The sequence below is a fragment of the Nerophis ophidion genome, unplaced genomic scaffold (genome assembly GCF_033978795.1).
Source record: "Nerophis ophidion isolate RoL-2023_Sa unplaced genomic scaffold, RoL_Noph_v1.0 HiC_scaffold_67, whole genome shotgun sequence".
In the NCBI taxonomy this organism is placed as follows: domain Eukaryota; kingdom Metazoa; phylum Chordata; class Actinopteri; order Syngnathiformes; family Syngnathidae; genus Nerophis; species Nerophis ophidion.
This window is the reverse complement of record NW_026906989.1, coordinates 360,430-388,192: the sequence shown is the minus strand read 5'-3', so window position 1 is coordinate 388,192 and position 27,763 is coordinate 360,430. Positions and strand designations below refer to the sequence as shown.

At 38.1% G+C, this 27,763-nt stretch overlaps 1 protein-coding gene across 3 annotated transcripts in view; it reads right to left on the bottom strand.

Moving 5' to 3' along the window:
- Positions 1–1,733: 1,733 nt before the first annotated feature.
- Positions 1,734–27,763, bottom strand: part of LOC133547135 (gastrula zinc finger protein XlCGF57.1-like) — a 176,620-nt gene continuing 150,590 nt past the window's right edge. For 2 of the 3 annotated variants that reach the window (XM_061892962.1, XM_061892959.1), the window contains one exon: positions 1,734–3,987. In XM_061892962.1, coding sequence (XP_061748946.1) covers positions 2,471–3,937 — 1,467 coding nt within the window. In that variant the 5' untranslated portion in view covers positions 3,938–3,987 and the 3' untranslated portion in view covers positions 1,734–2,470. Of the gene's footprint in view, positions 3,988–11,440; positions 11,557–11,792; positions 11,870–27,763 lie in introns of those variants that run through there. The other variant, XM_061892961.1, reaches the window with a different exon arrangement.

Below are 27,763 nucleotides of genomic sequence, written 5' to 3'. Positions count from 1 at the left end.
CCAGAGCAACTTTTCTATGAAGCAAACAAAACAAACTGCTGAAATCCAGCAAAACACTCACAGAAAATCAGCAAAAAAAAAAAAAAATCTAACCAAAGTAATATTAACAATAATAACGATAATTAAAAAAAAAATGAAATAATATGAACAGTTAGTAAATAAATAAATAGAAAAAAACTATGTACATATAGGGAATCATCTTTAAAAAAAAAAAAACTGTTTAATCACGAATTGGAAAAAATAAAATTAGTCTTATGTGGCGTGACATAATGGAGCCAGTATTCCCAGTATGAAGTACATTTCTCTAGTTTATCCTTTTGATAAAGCTGTTATCTCCTGTGTTTTATAAATGTCCATTGTGATTTCCATCCATTTCTTCAAAGTTGGGCTCTCCTGTAATATCCATTTCCTGGTAATGCTCTTTTTACAAACCACTAGTAGGATATTCATGAAGTATTTCTCTTTTTTCAGCCAATCCTGAGGTGCGATGTGTGAAAAACAGAATGTTACTTTCAAGGGGTGATTTGAAAATATCCTGTAGAGCTTGGTGTATCTCTTTCCAATAGTCCTTTATGGCAGAGCAGTCCCAGAAAACATGCTAGTGGTTTGCCTTTAGATTCCCACAATTTGTCCAACAGGCAGGGGAGTTGTTATCATACTGAGACTTCTGAGAAGGTGGAATAAAACTTTCCCAGCCAAACTCTCCACTTGGGTGAGCTGCTACAAGTCCATTGATATCTCCTTTTTATTGTCCATTCTTCCTCAGATATAGTTATCCCTCCTTCCTTCTCCCATTTTGTTTTAATATATGAAGTTGAATATGATTTCTTATACAAGCATGAAACACTATCAATAGTTTCTGAATTGTAAACTTTTGTAAACAGTTCAATTAAACATATGCTGGTCTTTGTTACATGTTTCACCTTCATATTAACAAAATGCCGCAACTGCAAATATCGATAGAAGTTTTGTTTTTTTAATAAATGTGTCAAATTTGTCACTGACAGTTTAGTTAGGTTTTTTCCTCCGTGTTTGTTTTTATTTCCTGTAAGCGCTCTTATTTTGGTTCAGTTTCCTGCTTGTCTCTCTGAGAGCTGTTTCCCCTCAGATGTGGCTGATTGGCACCTGGCCACACCTGGACTGTCAATCAGCCGGTTGCTATTTAGACCTGCTTTTTCCTCCAGTCAAGGCTAGAGTAGTGTTGTTGTACTGGAAACTAATTTACAAACACAACTTCATCACACACAATACTCCACTATGGAATTGTTCTTATATTAAAATGAGAAACAAATCCATCTTTGTACAGCAATGGTTTGAAAAAGGCATTTGGTCGCTTATGCACTTATTGACTGAGAAAAGTAATTTATGAATTGAAGATTTCATTAACTATAACCTGCAAATAAAAATAATTACTAAAAATAAAAGGCTTTTGTAAAAAACATTCTAATTACAGCATACCATCTTTTGTAATTATTTACTATTTCTTCAATAGTATATTAAAAAAAAATAGAACTTGAAAGTTTCCAATCTTCCAAAGGCAAAGGGGTTCATTTTGGAAAAAAAACAACCTCGGAATTGACCACTTAAAATAATTTTTAGGATATTGAATTGCAATTGAAGACAACACTTGTTCGTTCTGTGATAGGGAATGTATGCAAAGTAAATCTATGTATAATATTGGCTTTTGCCAAAACGACAAACTTTGATTGATATTGATATTGTTTTGGGGATGTTAAAAAGAAAAACAACCATAAAAATGTTTAAAACACAATAGGAGTTTTTGTTTTATCCACAAATGTAAGTTTGTAAAAACAAAACCATCCTTCCACAAACAATTCAGACATTTTCTCTCACTTTTATATTGCATAAAGGTCAGGGGACATACATATAAAACAATCACAACACAATCATCATATTACAAAAGACAGTAATAAAGATCATTAATAAACTGGATTATAGAGACCCAACAAATGATTCATAAAGTCACACATTTTAAAATTGTATAAAAGACAACTGTTCAAATGATGTATAAAGTAAATAATAATATGCTTCCTGAAGTGGTCCAGAAGATGTTTCAGATGTGAACCAGTACATATGTATATCATATAAAGGTGATAATCTATGGGATTATCAACAATTGCAAGTACAAATAAGTAATACTTTTATATTTCAAACTATCTAATCTATAAATGTAGAAGCATATTAAACAGATTGTTAGACAAACAACAATGTCACACATGTTATATGTGCTGATGTTGTTAGAAAGTCAAAATGAAAGTCTGGACAGTTTATTTCAAATCCTGCAGTTTCATTTGCTGCTGCTGTTCTCACCAGCACACTTGTGTTTCTTACACTGCTACTTAGAAGACAATCTTTCACCACACACACTGCAACTCAACACTTTCTCTCCTGGGTGTCTTCTCATGTGTGCTACAAGGCTTGATCGTCAACAAAAGCTTCTGTTGCAGATTCAACAGGAATGTGATTTTTCACCAGTGTGTGTTTTAATGTGTCTTTTCACATCTGTACTTTGTGTAAAACCTTTACCACAGGTTGAACAGGAAAAAGCTTTTTCACCAGTGTGTGTTCTCATGTGTACTTTCAAATTCCGACTTTCTGTAAAACCTTTACCACAGATTGAACAGGAAAAAGGTTTTTCGCCAGTGTGTGTTCTCATGTGTACTTTTACAGACTGTCGATTTAAAAAATCTTTACAACAAATTGAACAAGAAAAAGGTTTTTCTACACTGTGTATTTTCATGTCTTCTTTCAAACTCTGACTTTGTGTAAAACCTTTACCGCAGATTGAACAAGAAAAAGGTTTTTCTCCAATGTGTGTTCTCTTGTGTATTTTCAAACTCTGACTTTGTGTAAAACCTTTACCACAGGTTGAACAGGAAAAATGTTTTTTGCCAGTGTGTCTTCTCATGTGTACTTTCAAATGTTCCTTCCTTGAAAAAGATAAGCTACAGATTGAACAAGAAAAAGGTTTTTCTCCAGTGTGCATTCTCATGTGTACTTTCAAATATTTACTTAGAACAAAACCTCTACTACAGATTGAACAGATAAAAGGTTTTTCTCCAGTGTGCGTTGTCATGTGTACTTTCAAATTGTGACCATTTGTAAAACCTTTACCACAGACTGAACAGGAAAAATGTTTTTTGCCAGTGTGCGTTCTCATGTGTACTTTCAAATGTTGCTTCCTTGAAAAAGATAAGCCACAGATTGAACAAGAAAAAGGTTTTTCACCGGTGTGTGTTCTCATGTGTTCTTTCAATTTGTGAGTTTCGACAAAACCTTTACCACAGATTGAACAGATAAAAGGGTTTTCACCAGTGTGTAATATTGTGTGTTTTTTCAAACTCTGCTTTTCAACAAAACCTTTACCACAGATTGAACAGACATAAGGTTTTTCTCCAGTGTGTGTTCTCATGTGTCTTTTCAGACGACAATGGTATTTAAAAGTTTTGTGACAGTGAGGACATGTGAAGTGAGTGTTGTCAGTGTGACATGTCTTATCATCTTTAGAGTCTTCATCATCAGTGTCAGGAGAGTGTGACGTTGTGTCCTCACTATCTGATAGTGGAGCTAAGAGCTTGTCTGCTTGTGATCCTCCACAGTGGTCTCCATCAGCTTCTGTTGTCATGTGTTGTGTTGAGCTGCTGCTTGGAGGCTCCCCCCCTCCCCTCTCCTCACTTTCACCTTTCACCCCATCACCTTCACTCTTCACAGGGACACCAGTCACTGGGAACATCAGTCTTTCAAGATGCTCTCCCTCCGGACTGATGTTGTGTTCCTCCTCTTCCTCTTTAATGTGGGGCGTCAGTGAGTCTTCCTCTTGCTTTTTACAGGGAAGGGTCTGTGTCAAAGAGGAAAAGGAGACGCCAGAGGGTCCGTGGAGCCTGGTCTTCCTCTTCGATGGATCCTCCTTCACCATCCTGAAGCTACACTCCTGTTTTTCAGGCAGAACTTGTTCTTCACAGACATCTGCAGGACACAAAATGACAAACATGCTTGCGAAATGTCCAGATTCAGTCAGTAAGTTCACATGAACTTAAAAAAAACAAGTTATTATATGAATTGGCCTGAAAACCAGCACACTGCTCTTCACAACATTATTAAGAGGAAAATAAGACAACTTTTTACGAGGGCTGGGCAATATGGCCTAAAATCTTTATTGCAATAAATTCCCTTTAACCTGAGTGCAGCTGGGATAGGCTCTAGCGCCCTCTGGGATTTTGATGTCAGTTACTGATGTATAAACTTGGAGAAAAGATTAAGTCGTTTACAGTGTAAATCTGTATTCTGCATTGTTGTCGCTGTTATGACGCCATCTTGTGGTCGAGTTTGCTCACTGCGAGTGCTCTGGTTTGAAAGTGTATTTCCTTTTCCTTCGTGCCTTGAACCCGAAGTAAGGTTTCTTCATTGATCTCGCCAAGCAACGTTTGTAAGTGTAACCAGGATTTCCACTGGATGTGGAACGGTAGCGCCACGGCAACAGACTCGATCCGTTTTTTGTTTCAGAGTCAATGTGTCAGTTTCCACCGCCTGGCTTCTATAAAAGGTGAAAAAAGAACAATCTAAACACAAGCACAGACGAAGCAGAAACAGACTGCTTTTTCATACTGTTAATCCTGCTAAAGTGATTTGGGATCCTGCAGTGAAACCCAAGGGTATTTTGGGAGGTCACATAAACATCCGAAGCCTAGTTCCCAAGTGTGATGAAATCAGATTATTACTGTCCGAGTCTAATCTTGATTCTCTATGCATAAGTGAAACGTGGCTGCATAACATTTTAACCAGCTTAATCAGTGTTCTGGGATATAAATGTTTTAGAAGGGACCGAACTGTGGGAAGGGGAGGGGGTACTGATATATGTCAAACACTTACTTAATGCAAGGGAAATTTCCCTGACTGCTGATATATCTACTGAATGTTTATGTATCAATGTCACACTATCACAAAACATGCAGTTCAATGTATTGGTGGTATACAGCCCTCCATCTGCGTGCGCTGCAATGCTATGCGAAGACTTAGATGTACTGTTTAAGAATTTTAAGAATAACAGTGAAGTACCTGTCTTCGGACACTTCAACTTAAACTGGCTAGATAAACACTGCAGAAAAAAACTAAAAGACCTCACATCTAAACATGACTTTAGTCAGAAGATAGAAACCCCACATGTATCACTAAAAACACTCAGACACTCATTGAGTATCTTGAGTAATCTTCACAAACAAGCCTGACAGAATCATAAAATCTAGTTACCGGCTTGTTAGATGATAATCTGACATTAGCTGCAAGAAAACCCACAAAGAAACGTCTGACGAGGTTTAAAAGTCAAGATCAGAAAACTTTTAAACTTGAGATCCCTCACCAATCAACAACTGCATTTGAAAAGGAATTAAAGGGTCTTACTTGAGACGAGCTCCAACAAAATGGCCAAGTACACGCCTGTTGTAATCAGCTAATGTCTGCTATCGGACACATTATCGATCAATATATTAGAAAGCGAAATATTATGATATCCGGAAATTAATGAAAATAAGAGATTATGCCTCAAAAACTTTTATCAAAACTCGTAGTGACAGATTCGAAAATATTTAAAGACTTACATAATCAAGTAGTTAAACAGCTCGGAATGTCCCAATCAAACTATTACATCCACATGATTTTAGAGGCCAAAGGAAATGGTAAAATGATCTGGAAACTACTACACAACCTATTAAACCCAGAGGGTAACACCACCCAAACCCAATATAAACTAAAGTAGGAGACAAAATCATTACTGATTGTACTCAAGTCTCAAATGAGTTCAAAGAATTCTTTATAGAATCTGTCAAAAACCTTTCCTCGGGTTTTTCCTGTCTGACTAATGATGATCAAACAACAGACATACCTGATAAACAAGACAGCTCATTTCAGCTCAAGGAGGTTAGTCAGACAACTGTCTTAAATGCCATACATGACCTAAACACCACATACTCAAAGGATATTTATAACCTAGACACAGCTTTTATTTTTTAAATATAGCGGCATCCTTATACAGCCTCTTACCCGTCTTATTACTATTTCCATTAAAACTGGGCAATTCCCAGATGGATGGAAAACTGCACAGGTAATACCACTTTTAAAATCTGGTGATGCTGGATTAACATCTAACTATAGACCCATCAGCCTTCTTCCAGTTTCATCTAAAGTCCTGGAGAAGATTGTTTCGGAACAACTAATGCACCACCTTGAGACAAATCACTATTTGAATCCCTTGCAATTCGGATTCAGACGTAACCATTCTACAGAACCTGCCACTTGTTTTTTAACTGAAAAGATCAAACATTCCCTTGACAAAGGACAGGTAGTCGGTGCAGAATGTTCAGACTTAAAAAAAGCATTTGATACAGTCAATCATAACATTTTAATTTCAAAACTAACTACTGTAAATTCAACTTATTGAAACAGTCATTGTCCTGTCTTGAGTCATATCTAAAGGGCCGTGAACAATGTGTCACCATTAATAATGTGAGATCTTCCTTCCGCAAAATTGAAGCAGGGATACCTCACGGTAGTGTCTTGGGACCGATACTATTTAGTCTATACATCAATGACCTACCAGATGTATGCACAGATATAGATTTACAGATGTATGCGGATGACACAGTCCTATATACATCTGGTAAGACCTGTACTCTAGTTGCTGAAAAGCTAAATTAGACAAAATAGCATCTTGGCTGGCATCATCCTGTTTAACCCTAAACACTAAAAAGACTAACTGTCTGCTTCTCCATAAAAAAACAACCTCAAAAAAACCTGAATATAAAAATTAATGATGAGGTCATTGAACAAGTACCTGAAGTCAAATATTTGGGCATAATCATAGACTATCAGCTGAATTTTAAAAGTCACATTAAGAAAATGTGCAAAACTCTGAAGGCCAACCTAGGCTGTTTTAAGATTATAAAAAACTGCTTAACTCTCAGCTGTGCTTTTACTTTTATGAATTCAATGATTCTTTTACACATATCTTATAGCTTAACTACATGGTCCCAGGCACACCATCAGCAGTCAAGACCATTGAGTCTTTATCACCGTGCCTTGAAAGTCCTAGACAAGAAGAGAATACGATATCATCATTGCCAAATTTTAACCACATTTTAATATTTCCATTAAAACTGGGCAATTCCCAAATGGATGAAAACCTTGCCAAATTTTAACCAAATACAATATTTTAAGTTTTACCAATTTTATTTTGTTACATACAGTCGAACTGGTTTTTAAATGTTTGGATAACTCTGCTCCCCAATTGCTCTGCAAGGCCATTACAAGACTGCAAAGTGGTACCAGAACTACCACCAGAGCAATGTCAAAAGGCAACTGTTGCGTTCCATTCTGTAGAACATCTTTTGCCCAGACTGCCTTTTCAATAAAAAGACCACAACTATGGAACTCTTTACCTGACACTTTGAAAAGTATAACTGCACTTGTCACTTTCAAAAAACAAACAAAATGATGGCTAGTTGAGCAGCAATCGTGTTCCCATGTTTAGTTTTTTCTAATTTTTACTAATTGTTTTTTATCTAGCCTGCACTTTGTGTTGTTATTATTATTGGATTTTATTTAGTTTGCACTTTGTGTTATTTCTATTATCATTATTATCGACTCTTTTTTGTCTTATTTTCATTTTCTGGTTTTAATGATGTTGGATCTGTGTTGTTGTTGTTGTTGTTGGGGACAAGTGTTGTAAATTAGCTTTGGCTACAAACACTATGATGCATACATTGGATAACTGTTTCAGATGTCTGGGTTTTTTGGATCCGTCCCTATTTCAAATAAACCTTAATATATAATATATGTGAGTGGAATGTGTTGATGTTGGAATGGTTTGAATAGGTTAAAAAATGTGGGGATGGTGCAACTTGGAGAAATGTTACTCAGGTGGGTGTACGCATGTGTGGAAGGTACGTAGACACAGAAAACTCCCCCACAAGAATGTTTGTGTGAGAGGTAATAAAACGGAGGTATTAAAACATTAGTCAGTCAATCAAACAAACGGTCAATGAACTTTGCAGTCATGGATACACTGTGTGTTTATTTTCTCCAGCTGCGGCTCTCAAACTTCGTTCGTTTGGTCTGAAAGCGTAAAAAAGCGCTGCCTCAATAAGACAAAAATAAAGCGGGTCTGGGGGCCCAAACGGTGCCATTCTTTTGTGAGTGTAGGCGTGTAGTCCTTATGTGACATCATCATGTCATGTTCATGAGGAAGCTGAGCTTGTTTCATACACGACTCCCCTCAGCCGTCTCCACTCCAACACGCATGAGCAGCTAACTTGGCTAACATTAGCAGGTGACCTACGAGAAAATTCTCACAAGACCACAACTCTTCTTCTCTGACCTTCCCAAAGTGATAATCCAATCAATAATCACTGAACTCAACAAAAAAAATAAGGCATATTATTTCAACAATGACTTCCGGTGTCACAGAACTGGCTGATATAACAAAATCTGCTTTTCATTGCACAATATCAGGGAAATTGACATCAATGTAAGAGCAATGTTGTCATTCTTAGGAGAAGCAACATTTGTCAGGGAAAATAATGCCTTGCCGGTAAGGTCTATTCAGGTGTACTGGAGAGGAGCCTAAGCCAGATAGTCGAACCTCGGATTCAGGAGGAACAGTGTGGTTTTCGTCCTGGTCGTGGAACTGTGGACCAGCTTTATACTCTGGGCAGGGTTCTTGTGGGTACATGGGAGTTTGCCCAACCAGTCTACATGTGTTTTGTGGACTTGGAGAAGGCATTCGACCGTGTCCCCCGAGAAGTCCTGTGGGGATTGCTCAAAGAGTATGGGGTATCGGACTGTCTTATTGTGGCGGTCCGCTCCCTGTACGATCAGTGTCAGAGCTTGGTCCGCATTGCCGGCAGTAAGTCGGACCCGTTTCTAGTGAGGGTTGGACTCCGCCAAGACTGCCCTTGGTTACCGATTCTGTTTTATGGATAGAATTTGTAGGCGCAGTCAGGGCGTTGAGGGGATCTGGTTTGGTGGCTGCAGGATTAGGTCTCTGCTTTTTGCAGATGATGTGGTCCTGATGGCTTCATCTGGCCAAGATCTTCAGCTCTCACTGGATCGGTTTGCAGAAGAGTGTGAAGCGACTGGGAAGGGAATCAGCACCTCCAAGTCCATGGTTCTCGTCCGGAAAAGGGTGGAGTGCCATCTCGGGGTTGGGGAGGAGATCGACAAGCGGATCGGTGCGGCGTCTTCAGTAATGCGGACGCTGTATCGATCCGTTGTGATGAAGAAGGAGCTGAGCCGGAAGGCAAAGCTCTCTTTATCGGTCGCTCAAAGGTCCATCCTTACTTATGGTCATGAGCTTTGGGTTATGACCGAAAGGACAAGATCTCGGGTACAAGCGGCCGAAATTAGTTTCTTCCGCCGGGTGGCGGGGCTCTCCCTTAGAGAAAGGGTGAGAAGCTCTGTCATCCAGGAGGAACTCAAAGTAAAACCGCTGCTCCTTCACATGGAGAGGAGCCAGATGAGTTCGGGCATCTGGTCAGGATGCCACCCGAACGCCTCCGTCAGGAGGCGTTTAGGGCACGTCCGACCGGTAGGAGGCCACGGGGAAGACCCAGGACACGTTGGGAAGACTATGTCTCCCGGCTGGCCCGGGAACGCCTCGGGATCCCCCGGGAGGAGTTAGATGAAGTGGCTGGGAAGAGGGAAGTCTGGGCTTCCCTGCTTAGGTTGCTGCCCCCAAGACTTGACCTCGGATAAGCGGAAGAAGACGGATGGATGGAAAATAATTTGTTCTGGACCACTCATTCATTCTTTAAACACGCTGTCATTTAAATTAGCGACTAAACAACGAAGCTAAAGCTGGCAAGGAAAATCCATACACCCACAACACATCTCATCTGCTTGTGTTGTGAACGACATCATCAATGTTGGAATAATGTACAAACAGGACAATAGTCGCAACTTTCACCTCCACACATCGTTCTGAGAACAGCAACACACTTCCCCTTCACAATAATAGGTCTGACTGTGTTAACAAAATAAAGGTTTTAAAAAAAGCACCTTAAACAAGCATAAAGAACTTATCGATGCATTTACACAATTATTATGCTTTGACCCAAAGTACGGGTCAAAATTGTCCAAAGGTTTATTGCACAAATAAATGTGAGCAATTCTACATTTAATAAACAAACTGGGAAAAAAATTGCATTTGCCTTGGTGCCCTTCTAACTTGCCTTGGTGCCCTAAAATATGAACCCTCCTTTAAGGCAACACTTGTCTTGACCTTAAAAAGTTAAAATTTGAGGCCTGTCTATAATGTCCCATCCATCCATCCCTGTTTTAAAGAGATAGCATTTAAAAAAATGACTTCTGGGTATATTATATTGATCAAATAATTCTTATTAGTGAGCAGAATAGAGGCGCTCTCATTGACTCCATTGTTAGAATTAGGATAGTCAAGATTTTGCTAATGTTTGTTTAGGGCTTCACGGTGGCAGAGGGGTTAGTGCGTCTGCCTCACAATACGAAGGTCCTGCAGTCCTGGGTTCAAATCCAGGCTCGGGATCTTTCTGTGTGGAGTTTGCATGTTCTCCCCGTGAATGCGTGGGTTCCCTCCGGGTACTCCAGCTTCCTCCCACTTCCAAAGACATGCACCTGGGGATAGGTTGATTGGCAACACTAAATTGGCCCTAGTGTGTGAATGTGAATGTTGTCTGTCTATCTGTGTTGGCCCTGCGATGAAATGGCGACTTGTCCAGGGTGTACCCCGCCTTCCGCCCGATTGTAGCTGAGATAGGCGCCAGCGCCCCCCGCGACCCCGAAAGGGAATAAGCGGTAGAAAATGGATGGATGGATGGATGGTTTAGGACTTAGAATGCATAAAGAATAAAAAACATGTTATTGTCTTACATATGGATTGTGAATGATAGGCAAAATAAAAAAAAATCAGATCCCCTTTGATAATTGTTCTACATCCTGTGAAAGGGCTGATGCTGTGGTGAACGTGAGAAAATAAGTAAATGTCGGGAAATGCAAATTTAAGCAAAAATGGTGGACAAACTTTTTAAAACCTGGTTAGAGATTGTTTGTAGTAAACCCAGAGAGGCATGTGTGTGTTATAAAATGATGGTAGAGTTACCTTTATTATTTGGGTTTAGGGGGCCATGTCATGGGGCTCGTCCACAGCACATCTCTGACTTGTTCCACCACTGACAGTTTATTGTACAAATGGACTGGGATGTGTAACTCATCTTTAGTAGTTACATTCCACAGAACACAGACAACCACGTGGTTGCAAGACCACGTTGCAAGTAGCAGACGGAATGCATCATCCTCACAAGACAACACAACTTCTTATACACAATATATTAAGCATTGTGTTATTAATAAAATATAAAGTTAATAAAGATGTGAGAGTAAAAGGTAAACAAACCTGTTCTGTGTAACACAACTTGATGATGGTTCTTATAATAAACGTCCAGTAGTTGATGTTGTCGCTCGTCGTCCTCTTTTGTTGGACAAAGTTCCTCCTCATACTTTGCTGTCGTTCTTTCACACAATCACAACACTTTACTCTCACACTTGATCTCTACTTAGCGATGTGTTGATAACTTCTGTGTCTTCTGTTAGCAGCTAACAAGCTAAGCTAACTAGCGAGCTAAGCTAACTAACAAGCAAAGATAGCACGAGAAGCGGCACAGTGCTTCTAGCGCATCCAGACCACTTTATCCTTAAACAATGAATCACAGATGTATATTTCAAACTGGATAGCAAATAAAACTGACTTATTAGCGTCCTGCACACTTCTTTCTCCTTCTCCTCCTGTTCTGACGTTTTCCGTTTACCCCGGAAGCTGGGAATGACGTCACAGCCGAGCGGACGAAGAGGTAGCTCTATATAAGATATTGCCTGCTGTCACTGTTACCATGCTTTTCTTTTACGTAATATTTATTTGAATAACAATGTGATATAAACGAGTGTCTTGTTTTTAAAAAATAAATTCAAAGTATATCAAACAAAGCTTTAATGTTGGGGTTCAGTGGCGCCCCCCTGCGACATTCATTGCAATGACAAGAGTGAAAGTGCTAGAAATTGTAGCGATATTACTGCCTGATTTATTTAAATTTACCCTTCCACGTGTTTTTATTGTTGTTCCCTTTTACTCCTAGATAATCTATTTCATACAAAACATTAATAAAACATTGAAATATCACAGAACGTGACGTCGCAGGAGCTCCTTTGTAAAAAAGTACAGGAAGTGACGTAACTTCACGCATGCGTGGATCGATCGTGTCGTGAATTTATATCAATTTTTTAATCAATGTGAAACATTTGCTCTCTAAAACTAAAGTCTCTTTCTTAAAGTGAAATCCAAATCCTCACATTGTGTTAATGATTTCAATTTATTCATTCAGTCTTGGAAGATTTGTACAAAATAGAAAAACACTTACATTATTATATTTATTGGAATATATTAAGTCGTTTTAAATAAGCACATTCAAGCAAAAGTTTATCATTTAATTATATACATTTTATTTAAATCTTATTCGAATTGTCTCTCAAGTGTACCCCGCCTTCCGCCCGATTGTAGTTGAGATAGGCGCCAGTGCCCCCTGCGACCCCAAAAGGGAATAAGCGGTAAAAAATGGATGGATGGATTTACTATTACTTTCTTTAACGGGTTTTGTTTGTAAGAGGATTGGATTTAATGTGATGTTTTTTATATTGCTGAGTAAAATATTGAAAAAACATTGACTCATATTGTATTGAAAGTACCTTAATGTGTCTAAACATTGTTTATGTATGTTTAATTGTTCAATAACAAAATTAAATACTCAGAAGTAGAACTGGCTAGCAAATAAACTTTCATTAACATAAAATGTTGAAGTCCTATTACATGACATTATATAAATATGTATATTAAGTATAGTTGGCAAGTAAACAAAATGCATTTGCCATACCTAATTGTATTATATCAATTATAACTCAACCCCACACTTTACAACATGTATTCACACTTTGTTGTGTGAAACTATTTTACACAAACTTACCTTTATTTATAATACTCATTATTTTGTAATACGTTATATAAAAATGTGTGTTCTGGATCTAAATTAATTCATGGAAATTTAATTGTTAAACAATCTTTTTAGTGAGGTAGCATCTTTTTTTACCTGGAAACTTATCTCCTTAAGTGTGCAAATAAAGTCTTACGTATTACTTGTATTACATTTGAATTTAACCTTATTGAGCATATTGACAAGATTGTGCAACACAAACAACAATATGTGACATTAGAAAATGTGCCAAGTATGAAAAAGTCATTTTGTATTTGCGTACAGGATGTTGAATGACGATGATCTCGACCCACCATAAATAAACAAAACAGGAAGATTGGAGCATGTGGAAGGAAGCTATGACTGTTATCATTTTCCACCACAAGGGGGCGATGTTTGTGTCGATATCAATGACTAGTCATGATCAGACCCCGACCTAAAGGCCTCATATCAGTTTGCAAGGAGATCCCATCATCTAAAGAGAAGTAAAGACAACTTGATGGTTGATGGCGAGGGGCAGTTTTGGCCGCCAGGCTCCGCCCACCACCAATGGGTACCAACAGGTACTGACCCATTCTGCACGACAGGGTGTCATCATCATCATTTGTACCAACTCTGAGTACAATCTCAGTTTGTGGGGCCGAGTTATAAATGTGTAAAGTTGTGTGGCGAGCCATCAGGTCAAAGTTTGGTCAAAGTCCCGAGGAGGAGTTTGTTCAAGTACCACCCCTTTTTGACTTCAACATGGCTGATGGAAACCAAAATAGCTGACTTTCTTTTGGCTCTCAAATATGGCTTCTTGAGACTTTTACGTTCCTCCTGTCACGATAGACGCCGCTGGTGATTTTCCCGGCGATACGTGAATCTGGGGCGAGGGGCACAATCATTCACATTTTCAAGAGTTAATATTTGATGTTTGGCTTCGGGGCTCCTAAACTATTTCATTTTTTGCTTGCAAGATTTGGAGAGTTTTGAGAGAACCTTTCCTCACACACACTGCACATTCTAGAACTATCCTTTAGCCACGCCCCCTGGGCTAATATACTTCCAGTGTTGTGACCTCTGTTTACAATTTGTCAGCTCCAAAATATACCTTCTCACTGGCTACTCGGCCTGTCAATCTTTGGCCTCCACACCATTCCATTCAGAAGCCATTCTCCATTCAAAAGCAATACTTGGCTGCCACTTCTCTCATCAACTACATCCCTCCAGAAAATACACTGATAATACTTGATCTGAAGCAATCAAATATATCATGAATCTACTCAGGTCGCATGGTTTATAAGAAGGATAATGAAGTTGGATAAATGAGTCATAATTGCAATGGTCTTGCAGACAACAGAAAAAGAAAACTTATATTTATGTGGCTGAAGGAAAAAAAAACACAATATATTTTGTCTTCAAGAAACGCATTCAATAAATTTTAGATGCAGAAAAATGGAGAAAAGAATGGGATGGTTCGATTTCCCGTGGTATACTATTCCCATTTATTGAACTTAGGGCTGAATACTTAAGTTAAAGTTAAAGTAGCAATGATTGTCACACACACACTAAGTGTGGTGAAATGTGTCCTCTGCATTTGACCCATCCCCTTGTTCACCCCCTGGGAAGTGAGGGGAGCAGTGAGCAGCAGCGGTGCCGCGCCTGGGAATCATTTATGCTGATGTAACCCCCAATTCCAACCCTTAATGCTGAGTGCCAAGCAGGGAGGTAATGGCTACCATCTTTTTATGGTCTTTGGTATGACTCGGCCGGGGTTTGAACTCGCAACCTACCCATCTCAGGGCGGACACACTAACCACTAGGCCACTGAGTAGAATCAACAGCTTGTATAATGCTCACTAAATTATTGGATGACACTCTTGATTTGAGAATTTTATTTGACATTGTCTTCATGATGATTATCCTGTAGAAACAAGATTGTTTCTTTTAGATTTGTTTGTGTTTTCTAACAGTGGGAAAAGTCCAGAACAATTGGGAGATGACACCTTTTTAAAATGAGTGATTCATCTATTTTCTATTTGACATAAACATCATTGTGTTGAAAGCCTCTGCATGAATTTAGATATAGAAACAAGTTGCAAGTTGCAAGATTAGAATGTATGAATGGCTTTGATGTTTATATCTGGAGCTTTGTTCACAATGAAAAATGATATTTTGCTCAATAAAGATATTGTATTGGGGATAGGTTGATTGGCAACACTAAATGGTCCCTAGTGTGTGAATGTGAGTGTGAATGTTGTCTGTCTATCTGTGTTGGCCACCTGTCCAGGGTGTACCCCGCCTTCCGCCCGATTGTAGCTGACATAGGCACCAGCGACTCCAAAGGCAATAAGCGGCAGAAAATGGATGGATGGATATTAACATGACATGAGGGAAGAAGTTTCTACTTGAAGTCAGTTACATACTACATGACTTCTTCACTACTCAGTGGCTTAGTGGTTAGAGTGTCTGCCCTGAGATCAGTAGGTTGTGAGTTCAAACCCCGGCCCAGTCATACCCAAGACTAATAAAATGAAACCCATTACCTCCCTGCTTGGCTTGCAGCATCAAGGGTTGGAGTTGGGGGTTAAATCACGGGTACTTTAACTAGACATTTTCCCGGGAAGTGAAAAAGGTGGTGGTCAACCAAGCCAAGATGGCTGTTGTGCAGCAACCTGTGAGCCAACTCTCTTTGAGGACACAAAGGACCTAGATCAGGGCTGTCAAACATAGGTCCCACGGGCCGGATAAGGCCCTCCTGTTCTACAAGTCTGACATACCAATACGTGTTTTGATACCCTCTAATAAAATATTATGATTGACAGTATCGAAAGCAGCGCTAAAATCAACAAAAAAGTATATTTTAAAAAATATACTTCATCTCCAATGTCCATCATAACTATACATAAAACTTCTTAGAGGTCCTTTTAGACAGTCAATTAACATCAAATTAGAGCTACTTTGACTATAAACCAGTCCAAATGCCAAAAAAAGAAACACAAAGTCCACCCGTTGGAAAAGGTTCGCTACTAAAAAATACATCTTTAACTCTTTGTAGTAAAATATATAATTTCCAGTCCAAATGCCAAAAAAAAGCAACAAAACGTGATTCAAAAGCTTTCTAGGAGCAATGCTATGCTACCTCACAAGACGTAACTACCTTACCTCATTTCTTGGCTTAACTTGCTTATGAACACATTGCTCTTGCACAAATGATAGTCAACAACCTCCATTATAAGAAAGATGTGCTTACCTTTTTGGTTTAAACAGCTTATTTTGGTGTTGAGTCAGCCGACATGTCCTGCATTGCAGAGGAACCTCCTTCAGTTTGGGGACCAGGTGTAGTCCATTGGTAATCAGGGGAGGGATATGAGCCCAACAGCGAGTGCAGTACCAGCTACAGCCCTATGAGGGGGCTGCTGTGCAAATGTCTCACACTCAAACTAAACAGTAAACATGGTTTATGGGGGGGAAAAAAGCTTAAAAATCACTTAGGCATTTTCAGAATGGATTTGACTATTATTTAAAGTGACTTTGTAAACAGAACGACGTCCCCCATAAGTAAGCATTGCCAGAACACACACACACACACACACACACACACACACACACACACACACAAAGCACTGAGGATTTGAGGACAAAAGTCACTTTTGAGTTGTCCACACCGGAGAATAACTAAAGATTGTTGAACAAAAAAATATGGAACTGAAAAATTTATGCAACAAAGATAAAAAAATAAAAAGATTTGGAATATGATATCGATCCAGATACAAATGTTTTCCCCCACATCAGTAATAATAGTTGTTATTATCCAGATGAACAATATAATAGCAACATTAATTGTAATAACAAATTGTCAATTATTCATTTTAATAGCAGAAGTTTGTATGCAAATTCTAACAACATGAAGCACTTTTTAGAACAATTCAACAAACCCTTTAAAGTGATCGCTGTCACAGAAACATGGATTGATGATTAAAAAATGAATATATTTTGATCTGGAAGGATATGAACTAAACTACATCAACAGAAGCAACAAAAACGGAGGAGGAGTAGTTGTGTATGTGATGAAGAACCTGAACCACAAAGTGGTAAAAAACATGTCATTTGCTGTAGATAATATCTTACAAAACCAGTGAAGTTGGCACGTTGTGTAAATGGTAAATAAAAAGAGAATACAATGATTTGCAAATCCTTTTCAACTTATATTCAATTGAATAGACTGCAAAGACAAGATATTTCATGTTCACACTGAGAAACTTTTTTTTTTAATTGCAAATAATCATTAACTTAGAATTTAATGGCAGCAACACATTGCAAAAAAGTTGTCACAGGAGCATTTTTACCACTGTGTTACATGGCCTCTCCTTTTAACAACACGCAGTAAATGTTTGGGAACTGATAAGACCAATTTTCAAAGCTTTTCAGGTGGAATTCTTTCCCATTCTTGCTTGATGTACAGCTTAAGTTGTTCAACAATCCGGGGTCTCTGTTGTGGAATTTTAGGCTTCATATTACGCCAAACATTTTCAATGGGAGACAGGTCTGGACTACAGGCAGGCCAGTCTAGTACCCACACTATTTTACTAAGAAGCCACGCTGTTGAAACACGTGGCATGGCATTGTCTTGCTGAAATAAGCAGGGGCGTCAATCATAACGTTGCTTGGATGGCAACATTTGTTGCTCCAAAACCTGTATGTGAAAGCCAGCATTAATGTTGCCTTCACAGATGTGTAAGTTACCCATGCCTTGGGTACTAACACACCCCCATACCATCACACATGCTGGCTTTTCAACTTTGTGCCTAGAACAATCCGGATGGTTTATTTCCTCTTTGGTCCGGAGTACACAAGGTCCACAGTTTCCAAAAACAATATGAAATGTGGTCTCGTCACACCACAGAACACTTTTCCACTTTACATCAGTCCATCTATGATGAGCTCGGGCCCAGCGAAGCTGCCGGCGTTTCTGGGTGTTGTTGATAAATGGCTTTGGCTTTGCATAGTAGTGTTTTAACTTTCACATACAGATCTAGCGACTAACTGTTGTTACTGACAGTGGATTTGTGAAGTGTTCCTGAGCCCACATGGTGATATCTTTTACACATTGATGTCGCTTTTTAATGCAGTACCGCCTGAGGGATTTAATGTCCTCGCTCACATGCAGTGATTTTTCCAGATTGTCTGAACCCTTTGATGATATTACAGACCGCAGATTTTGAAATCCCTAAATTCCTTGCAATAGTTCTTTGAGAAATGTTGTCCCTAAACTGTTCGACAAAATGCTCACACATTTTGTCACAAAGTGGCGACCCTCGCTCCATCCTTGTTTGTGAATGAGGGAACATTTCATGGAAGCTGCTTTTATAGCCAATCATGGCACCCTCCTGTTCCCAATTAGCCTGTTCACCTGTGGGATGTTCCAATTATGTGTTTGATGAGCATTCCTCAACCTTATCAGTCTTTTTTGCCACGTGTGCCAGCTCTTTTGAAATTCGTTGCAGGCATCAATTTCCAATTGAGCTAATATTTGTAAACAATAAAAAAAGTTTTCCGTTTCGAATGTTAAATATCTTGACTTTGCAGTCTATTCAATTGAATATAGGTCGAAAAGGATTTGCAAATCATTGTATTCTTTTTTATTTACGGTTCACACAACGTGCAAACTTCACTAGTTTTGGGTTTTGTAGAATGCATAAGCATTGAAATATGTCAGGAAAAAAGCAAACACATATTCATCAGTTGTATATATAGATTAAGTATAGAAACATTTGAAGATTGGATCAAGGCAAATTACATGGACAATGGTCAAAAAATAATGTTCTTATGTGGTGACTTTAATATTGACTTATTGAACCCTAACAAGCAAAAGTCCATTGATGACTTCATTGATACAATGTACAGCATCAGTTTATATCCTAAAATCACAAAGCCAAGCAGCATCACAGGACACTGTGCCACACTTATTGATCATATCTTTACCAATGATTTTGATAACAACATTACAAGTGGTCTACTTATAACCAACATTAGTCATCATCTGCCATTTTTCGCAATATATGATGGAAACTCCAAGAAGAAGAACATGGAAGACATTAATACATTTTGAAAAATTTGCACAGAGAAGAGGATGATTGTTTTCAAAAATGAGCTAGAAAAGCTAAATTAGGACAATGTGTCCAATGAAAATGATGTTGATGAAGCATATGAACATTTCTTAAACACGTTGATTTTTTTTTATGACAAACATTGTCCATGGAAACAACTCAGTAGAAAGCAGAGAAAGAATAATCAACCATGGACGACAAAAATATTCAAAATGCTTCTAATAAGAATACATTATATCGAAAATGTATAACACAAGCAAGTACAAAAGGTATAAAAACAAGCTAACTAGCATACTACAAACATGTAGAAAATAATATTACAGTCAATTATTAGACTGACACAAAAACAATATGAGAGCAACATGGGGGCATCCTCAATAGCTTTATTAAAAATGGCACAAAGAGGGATTGGCCCCAATAATTCTTAGACACACTGATAGAATACAATACAATGAATAATAAAAAAACAGGAGTTGAACATGATCAGTAAAAAGTCTGATTAAAAAGGTGTGTCCTTAGCCCTTTTAAAAAATACATCAATGGTCTCTGCAGTCCTGAGGCTCTCTGGCAGGCTGTTCCACAGGTGGGGGCCATAAGAGAATATAACACCCACTCTCTGTCAAATAGTCAAAAACCCATCAATCAAAATGGTTTATGACCTCTAAGCCACGCCCCCGGATTTTGATGTGATCAGTAGGTCACTGACAGTATGATTTGACTGATCCATCCATTAAAGATGACCATGTATTTTACAGTCTGATACTAACTGTCTGATTTGTCAGATGTCAGTTGTTTTGAAAATCTATGAAGGACTTGTCTGTCATCTCTGTACATCTAATATATTTCATTTAGCAGTAGTGTGTATGTCAACTATACACTCTATAAAACTCTTAAAAAATGGAGAGGCTACTATGTTAGACATGTTAATGTGTGTGTGTGTGTGTGTGTGTGTGTGTGTGTGTGTGTGTGTGTGTGTGTGTGTGTGTGTGTGTGTGTGTGTGTGTGTGTTTGTGTGCCCACCCAGGAAGGATAGAAAAATGTCTTGTGCTACCATGAGGGTTTGTGTGGGCTCAGTTTGTTCCTTGCGTGCAACTTCAGAGTTGAAACAAACACATTAGGAAAAGTTCTGTTTATTTCTCATAAAAGTTATTATAATGTGTCTTGCAGACGTCTGTGAAGAACATCTTCTCTCTGAGCAACAGGAGTGAAGCTCCAGGATGGTGAAGGAGGAGCCTCAGCCCTCTTACTTGAAAGAGGAAGACAAGGACCCACTCTTCCTCCATTTTAAAGAGGAAGAGGAGGTACCAGAGACCCCACACTTTATAAAGAAAGTGAATGATCCACTGACCCCCAACATTAAACTGAACATGGAGGAGCCACTGACCGACCACTTTAAAAAGGAAGAAGAGGCGCCACAGATCTCCCACATTAAAGAAGAAGAGGAGGAACACAGCCTTAGTCAGGAGGGAGAGCATATTGAAGGACTGCTGGACTTCCCAGTGACTGGTGTCCCTGTGACGAGTGAAGATGATGAGGTGAAAGGTGAAAGTGAGGAGAGGGGAGGGGGGGAGCCTCCAAGCAGCAGCTCAACACAACACATGACAACAGAAGCTGATGGAGACCACTGTGGAGGATCACAAGCAGACAAGCTCTTAGCTCCACTATCAGATAGTGAGGACACAACGTCACACTCTCCTGACACTGATGATGAAGACTCTAAAGATGATAAGACATGTCACACTGACAACACTCACTTCACATCTTCTCACTCTCACAAAACTTTTAAATTCCATTGTCATCTGAAAAGACACATGAGAACACACACTGGAGAGAATCCTTATTCTTGTTCACTCTGTAGTAAAGGTTTTACTCAAAGGTACATTTTGAAAATACACATGAGAACACACACCGGAGAAAAACCTTTTTCCTGTTCAACCTGTGGTAAAGGTTTTACACAAAGTAAACATTTGAAAGTACACATGAGAACACACACTGGTGAAAAACCCGTTTTCCTGTTCAATCTGTGGTAAAGGTTTTACAAGAAGTACAGATGTGAAAGGACACATGCAAATACACACTGGTGAAAAATCACTTTCCTGTTCAATCTGTGGTAAAGGTTTTAGACACAGTCAGAGTTTGAAAGTACACATGAGAACACACACTGGTGAAAAATCACTTTCCTGTTCCATCTGCAACAGAAGTTTTCGTCATCGATCAAGCCTTGTAGCACACACGAGAAGACACCCAGGAGAGAAAGTGTTGAGTTGCAGTGTGTGTGGTGAAAGATTGTCTTCTAAGTACCAGTGTAAGAAACACAAGTGTGCTGGTGAGAACAGCAGCAGCAAATGAAACTGCAGGATTTGAAATAAACTGTCCAGACTTTCATTTTGACTTTCTAACAACATCAGCACATATAACATGTGTGACATTGTTGTTTGTCTAACACAATGTTGTTAACATGCTTCTATATTTACACACCATTTTTTCAGCCCATTGTATGCATTATTGTGCAACATTGTTTAGTTTTATATTGACATACATTTTTGCAAGAGGAACAATTTTACTAAAATGGTCAGTAAATCCAAAACAGTACAAAACATGTGCTACATTCAAATTCCATTTAATGTACAAACAATTTATACAAAATTATTCCCTTTTAAAATGTGTGACTGTATGTGTAACATTGTTGTTTGTGTAACACTATTTTAATATGCTTCTACATTTAAAGATTAGATATTTTGTATTAGTGTTTTTTTAGTCGAGTACCTGCATTAATATGCAACATTGTGTACTTTTATTAAAAATTGAACAGAACAATTTGACTGAAAAGGTGAGAGTAAAAGAGTACAAGACATATTTTAAATACATTTAAAAAAATGTAAGTGTATATATATTCATCATACAACATTAGACTTATTCATAATAGTGTTTTTTATAGGTGTTTGAAATATTGAAGTTTGACATATTTGTATTTGTAATTGTTAATAATCCCATAGATTATCACCTTTATATGATATACATATGTACTGGTTCACATCTGAAACATCTTCTGGACCACTTCAGGAAGCATATTATTATTTACTTTATACATCATTTGAACAGTTGTCTTTTATACAATTTTAAAATGTGTGACTTTAGTAATTATTTGTTGGGTCTCTATAGTCAATTTTATTAATTATCTTTATTACTCTCTTTTGTAATATGATGATTGTGTTGTGATTGTTTTAAATGTATGTCCCCATACCTTTATGTAATATAAAAGTGAGAGAAAATGACTGAATTGTTTGTGGAAGGATGGTTTTGTTTTTACTTACATTTGTGGATAAAATCAAACATTCCATTATTGTCTCTTAAACATTTTGTACAATTTTTTTTCTTTTTTAACATCCCGAAAACATTATTAATTTCAGTAAACAAGTTTGGCGTGTCAGGCAAAAGCCGATATTGTACATCATCCAGCTGAGATTTCCTTTGCATACATTCTTATAATAAACACTTCATTTTGTTTTGCTATCACAGAAAGAACAAATGTTGTCTTCAGTTGCAAAACATCTTAAAAATTATTTTAAGTGGTGAATTCCGTTTTTTTTTTTTTTTTTTTATGAACTCCTTTGCCTTTGGAAGAATGAAAACTTTACAGTTATTTGTATTTTTGTTTGTTTTTTGTTCTAGAGAAAATACAGCAAATAAGAAATATTAAATAATTGTCTAATTTCAGAGTTTCAAATCTGTAATATTGTGTCCATCCACCAAAAGCCCGGAAAATTTAAAAAAGAGCTCTGAAAAACATTACATGCTGTATTTAGAATATTTTGAACCTTTATATTTGTTTTTAAATATTTTTGTCTATTTACAGGTCGTACTTACTGAAATCTTGAAATATTATAATACTTTTATCACTCAATAAGTGCATCAGCAACCAAATGCCTTTTTCAAACCACTTGGGTTGCCAGCACCTAGACTTTGAAATAAAGGACATCTCGCGGGTGGTTGGAACATTTTTGGTGTCCCTTACAAAACTTGGATATCCCCTATTTCAGTCCAGGCCTGAAAAAATGCTTAGAAAATGCTTTAAAAATGCAATATCTGTGCCAGTGCAGTTTGCAGAGGAAGTCCTCCCAGAAAGAATCATGAATGGGTATTTAAGCTTCTACTTTAGAGCTTACGTGCCACCCCCAGTACCTTGTTTCAAGTGCCAACGCTATGGGCACATAGTAGTGTGTGTCATGCTAAGATGAGATGTGGAAGGTGTGGAGGAGAGCATGAATATGGACAATGTGGAGAAAATGAACAGGTCAAGTGTTGTAATTGTGGCGGGAATCACACAGCAGCGTATGGGGGCTGCATCAGAAGGAAACAGGAAACAGAAGTACAGCAAATCAGAGTTGAAAGAAATATAACATACGGAGAGGAAGTTAAAGTAAGAAATCAAAAAAGTGCAGAACAGGACAGAAGTGAGAATATTTCAAGAAATAAAAAACAAGAGGCAGCAAATACAGGAATTTCCATGGACAAACTAGTTGTATTCCTGGCTTACGTAATAAATTGTACAGAACAGGCTAGAAACAAGACTGAGAAGATCAAAATAATTGTCAAAGCAGCAGCAAAGTTTTTAAATGTAAAAGAACTATCCTGGGAACAGGTGCAAGGTGAGCTACAGAGAGGAGACGAGACCGAGTCATGTGACCACAATCCAACGCCATGTTAATTGTTCAGTGGAATGCCAGAAGTTTGATAGCAAACGGACAGGAATTAAAGGGATATATTAATAATATGAAAAATAAACCACATATAATATGTATTCAAGAAACATGCCTGAAGCCAAAATTAAACTTTATAATAAAAGGATATATAACGATACGTAAAGATAGGAATGATGGGCACGGAGGAGGATGTGCCATATTTATTAAGGAAGACATGAAATATTCATTATTAAAAGTAAAACAAGAGCTAGAGATAGTAGGAGTAGAAGTATGGAATAATAAAGAAAGATACAAAGTACTAAACTTCTATAATCCATGCAAGAAATTAGAAATTCACCAACTAGAAACCATAATGGAGCACCGGAGTGGCAATATTATTTGGTGTGGTGACTTTAATGCACATAGCACAATGTGGGGTGAAAGGGATGACTGGAATGGGGATACATTGGAAGCACTTTTGGAGGAAAAAGAACTGGTGTGTGTGAATGATGGGTCGGGAACAAGGTTAGATGTCGTCACGGGTAAAGAAACAGCAATAGATTTAACACTGGTGTCACAAGGGTTAGCAGGAAAGGTGGAGTGGGAAGTAAATAAATACAGCACAATGGGAAGTGATCACTATCCAATCTTCATTCACATAAACATAAATCATAGGACAGAAAGCACTAGGATAGAAGGAAGATGGAAGTATAATCATGGTGACTGGGGGAAATTTAGGGAAATTACCGACATAACTTTAAAGGAAGTAGATATAAATCAAGATATTGAACAATTAAATACAGATATTACGGGGTGCATAATAGAAGCAGCCGAACAGAGCATACCAAGGAATAGTATAGGGAGAAGAAGGAAGATAGTGCCGTGGTGGACACAAGAGTGCACAGATGCAATACTAGAACGGAATAGAGCATTTAGAATATTGAGAAGAACACATCATTTCCAAGACATGATCCAATATAAAAGGCATCAAGCTAGAGTAAGGTATGTTATTAAAAAAACAAGAAAACACCATTGGAGAACTTTTTGTGAAACACTAAATAGAACTACTCCTTTAAGCCAAGTGTGGGGAATGATCAAGAGAATGTCAGGGCTCAGAAAAGAACATAAACATCATGTGATGAAAGATGGAACGCGGAGTGTGGGAGGAAATAAAGAAAAAGCAGAACTTTTAGCAAAAACCTTTGTTAGAGTGCACAGTAATGATCATTTGAGAAATGTAGAAAAACAAAAGAGAGAAGAAACAATTAGTTTAAATATTGAGGAAATGAAGGAAGACAACGATAATAGTTTTACCAACACTATGGATATGACATTTTCTTTGGATGAAATGGTTCCAATTTTAAAAAAAGTTAAAAATACGACGCCAGGGAAAGACCTGGTGAGTTATCAAATGATCAAAAATGTAGGTAGCATCGGCAAAGAAGTGGTCTTGAAATTATATAATAGGATATATGAAGAAGGAAAATGAGCAGCCGAGTGGAAAGAAGCTGTAATAATTCCAATATGCAAGCCAGGGAAAGATCCGGAAGAGGCAGGAAATTATAGGCCGATAGCATTGACCTCAAATTTGGGCAAAGTAATGGAAAAAAATGATTAATGAAAGATTAATATATTATTTAGAGTCAAAAGAAATGATAAAAAACTACCAAAGTGGTTTTCGCAAAGCAAGTGTTACGGTTCAGACCCCTGCCAGCGCCGCTCGTCCATCTGTGCGCCACTCGGGTCACGCGCACGGGCGCACACATCCAGGAACGAGCCGCGCGCGTCCCCGCCCTGCAGCAGCTGCCAGCTGCAATCAGTCACCTGCAAACTTCACACCTGATGGTAATGACGGAGCTGCCTTTATAGACCTGGACAACCTGCCATCACTGGCCGGATTATAGCCATCTGTACCTGAGTAAGCATCCTGTGTCTGGCTTCCATCCCGCGTACTCGCTCTTCCCCTGCGACTTCCGTGTTTCTGTTGTCTGACGCTCTTGTTGTCTTCCCGCAGCTCTTCCCGTGTTTCTCCTCTCCCCTTGCCTCCCGGACTGCCTTTTGGATTCTCGACCTCCCGCTTGGACACGTTTTCCCACGGACTTCCGCGTTACTTCACTCTGGTCAACATTTTGGTAAGACATCCTCCAGCTAATCTACACACATAGCCTTACACCATACACACTTGAGTTTTGGTCAGACTTCATTTCCTTGGTTTATTCATTAGCAGTATTAGTATTGTTATTATTATTAGTAGTAGTACTACAGATTTATGTATATATTTACTATATATAATAAATCTTTGGACATACTGCCACCTGGTGTTCGTTTGCCGTCACTTCCCCTTTAGTCAAACATAACACCAAGAAGCACAAATGACCCAGCAGTGCAGCTGGAAGAGGAAATTAGAAAAGGACAAATAAATAAAGAAAGTATAATTGCGGTATTTTTTGACATAGAGAAAGCGTATGATATGTTGTGGAAAAAGGGGTTGCTGATGAAACTAAATAGGATTGGGATTAGAGGAAGAATGTACAGATGGATAAAATACTTTTTAACAAGTAGAACATTATTAGTAAAAATAGAGAATGAATATAGCAGAGAATACGAAGTGGAAAATGGGACCCCACAAGGGAGTATAATAAGTCCACTACTATTTTCCATCATGATAAATGAAGTTTTTAGTGAAGTGGAAGGGTTAGTGGAGGTGGCATTGTTTGTGATGATGGAGTGATGTGGAAGAGAGGTAGAAATACACATCATATAGAAAAGAAGATTCAAAAAGCGGTAAATCAAGTTGAAGAATGGGGAACAGCTCGGGGTTTAAGATTCTCTGTTGGAAAGACAAAAGTCATATATTTTACAAAGAGGAAAGTACAAAACAAGCTCCAAATAAAACTCTATGGAGAAAACATAGAAGAGGTACAAATATTTAAATATTTAGGAATATGGTTTGATAAAAATATGAACTGGTCAACCCACATCAGCAAAATAGTGGAGAAAAGTAAAAAGGTGTTAAATATAATGAGGGCTTTGAGGGGTAAAGATTGGGGGGCTGATAGGTTGACATTGAAAACAATATATATCACTTTAATTCCATCTGTTATCGACTACGGATGCATTATTTATCAAGCTGCTTCAAAAACACTACTTGAGAAAATAGACCGGATCCAGTCGCAGGCGTTAAGTTTATGTTGTGGAACTACTAAATCTACTCCAGTGGCAGCATTACAAGTAGAAATGAATGAAAAACCTTTGGACATGAGGAGAGATCAACTCTCAGCAGTTTATTGGGCAAACTTAAAAGGATCCAAGCAAGGACATCCAACCCATCAAGTGCTAATAAACTGCCAAGAAAAAGAGAAGAAAAAAATGAATAGTTTTGGGTGGATAATAGGAGATACATGTAACAAAACACAAACTGACAATATTAAAGTGAGCCCTACAGTACCAATTCCTGCAATACCACCGTGGATGTATGACAACCCAAAGGTAAACATGCAGTTCCTGAAGAATAGACATTTAAATAGTTACCAGATAGAACATTGGATTGAGGAAATGTTTTTTGATAACATCATGATATTCACAGATGCATCAAAAACTATAAATAGTAAAGTAGGAGCTGCTGCAGTTATCCCACAGAGAAATATAGTGTTGAATAAAAGAATTAGTGATAAACTATCTGTTTTTACGGGGGAATTGGTAGCAATTTATATGGCAGTTAACTGGATAGAGGAAAACAAAGCTAGGAAAGTAGTCGTGTGCTCGGACTCCAGCAGTGAATTGACGAGCATAAAAAACATAGCATCAGAAACAAGACAAGATATAGTTTATGAAATAGTTCAGGCAATCTACAGGATAAATAAAGCGGGAGGTGTGGTAACATTTCTCTGGGTTCCTGCTCATGTAGGAGTTGAGGGAAATGAGT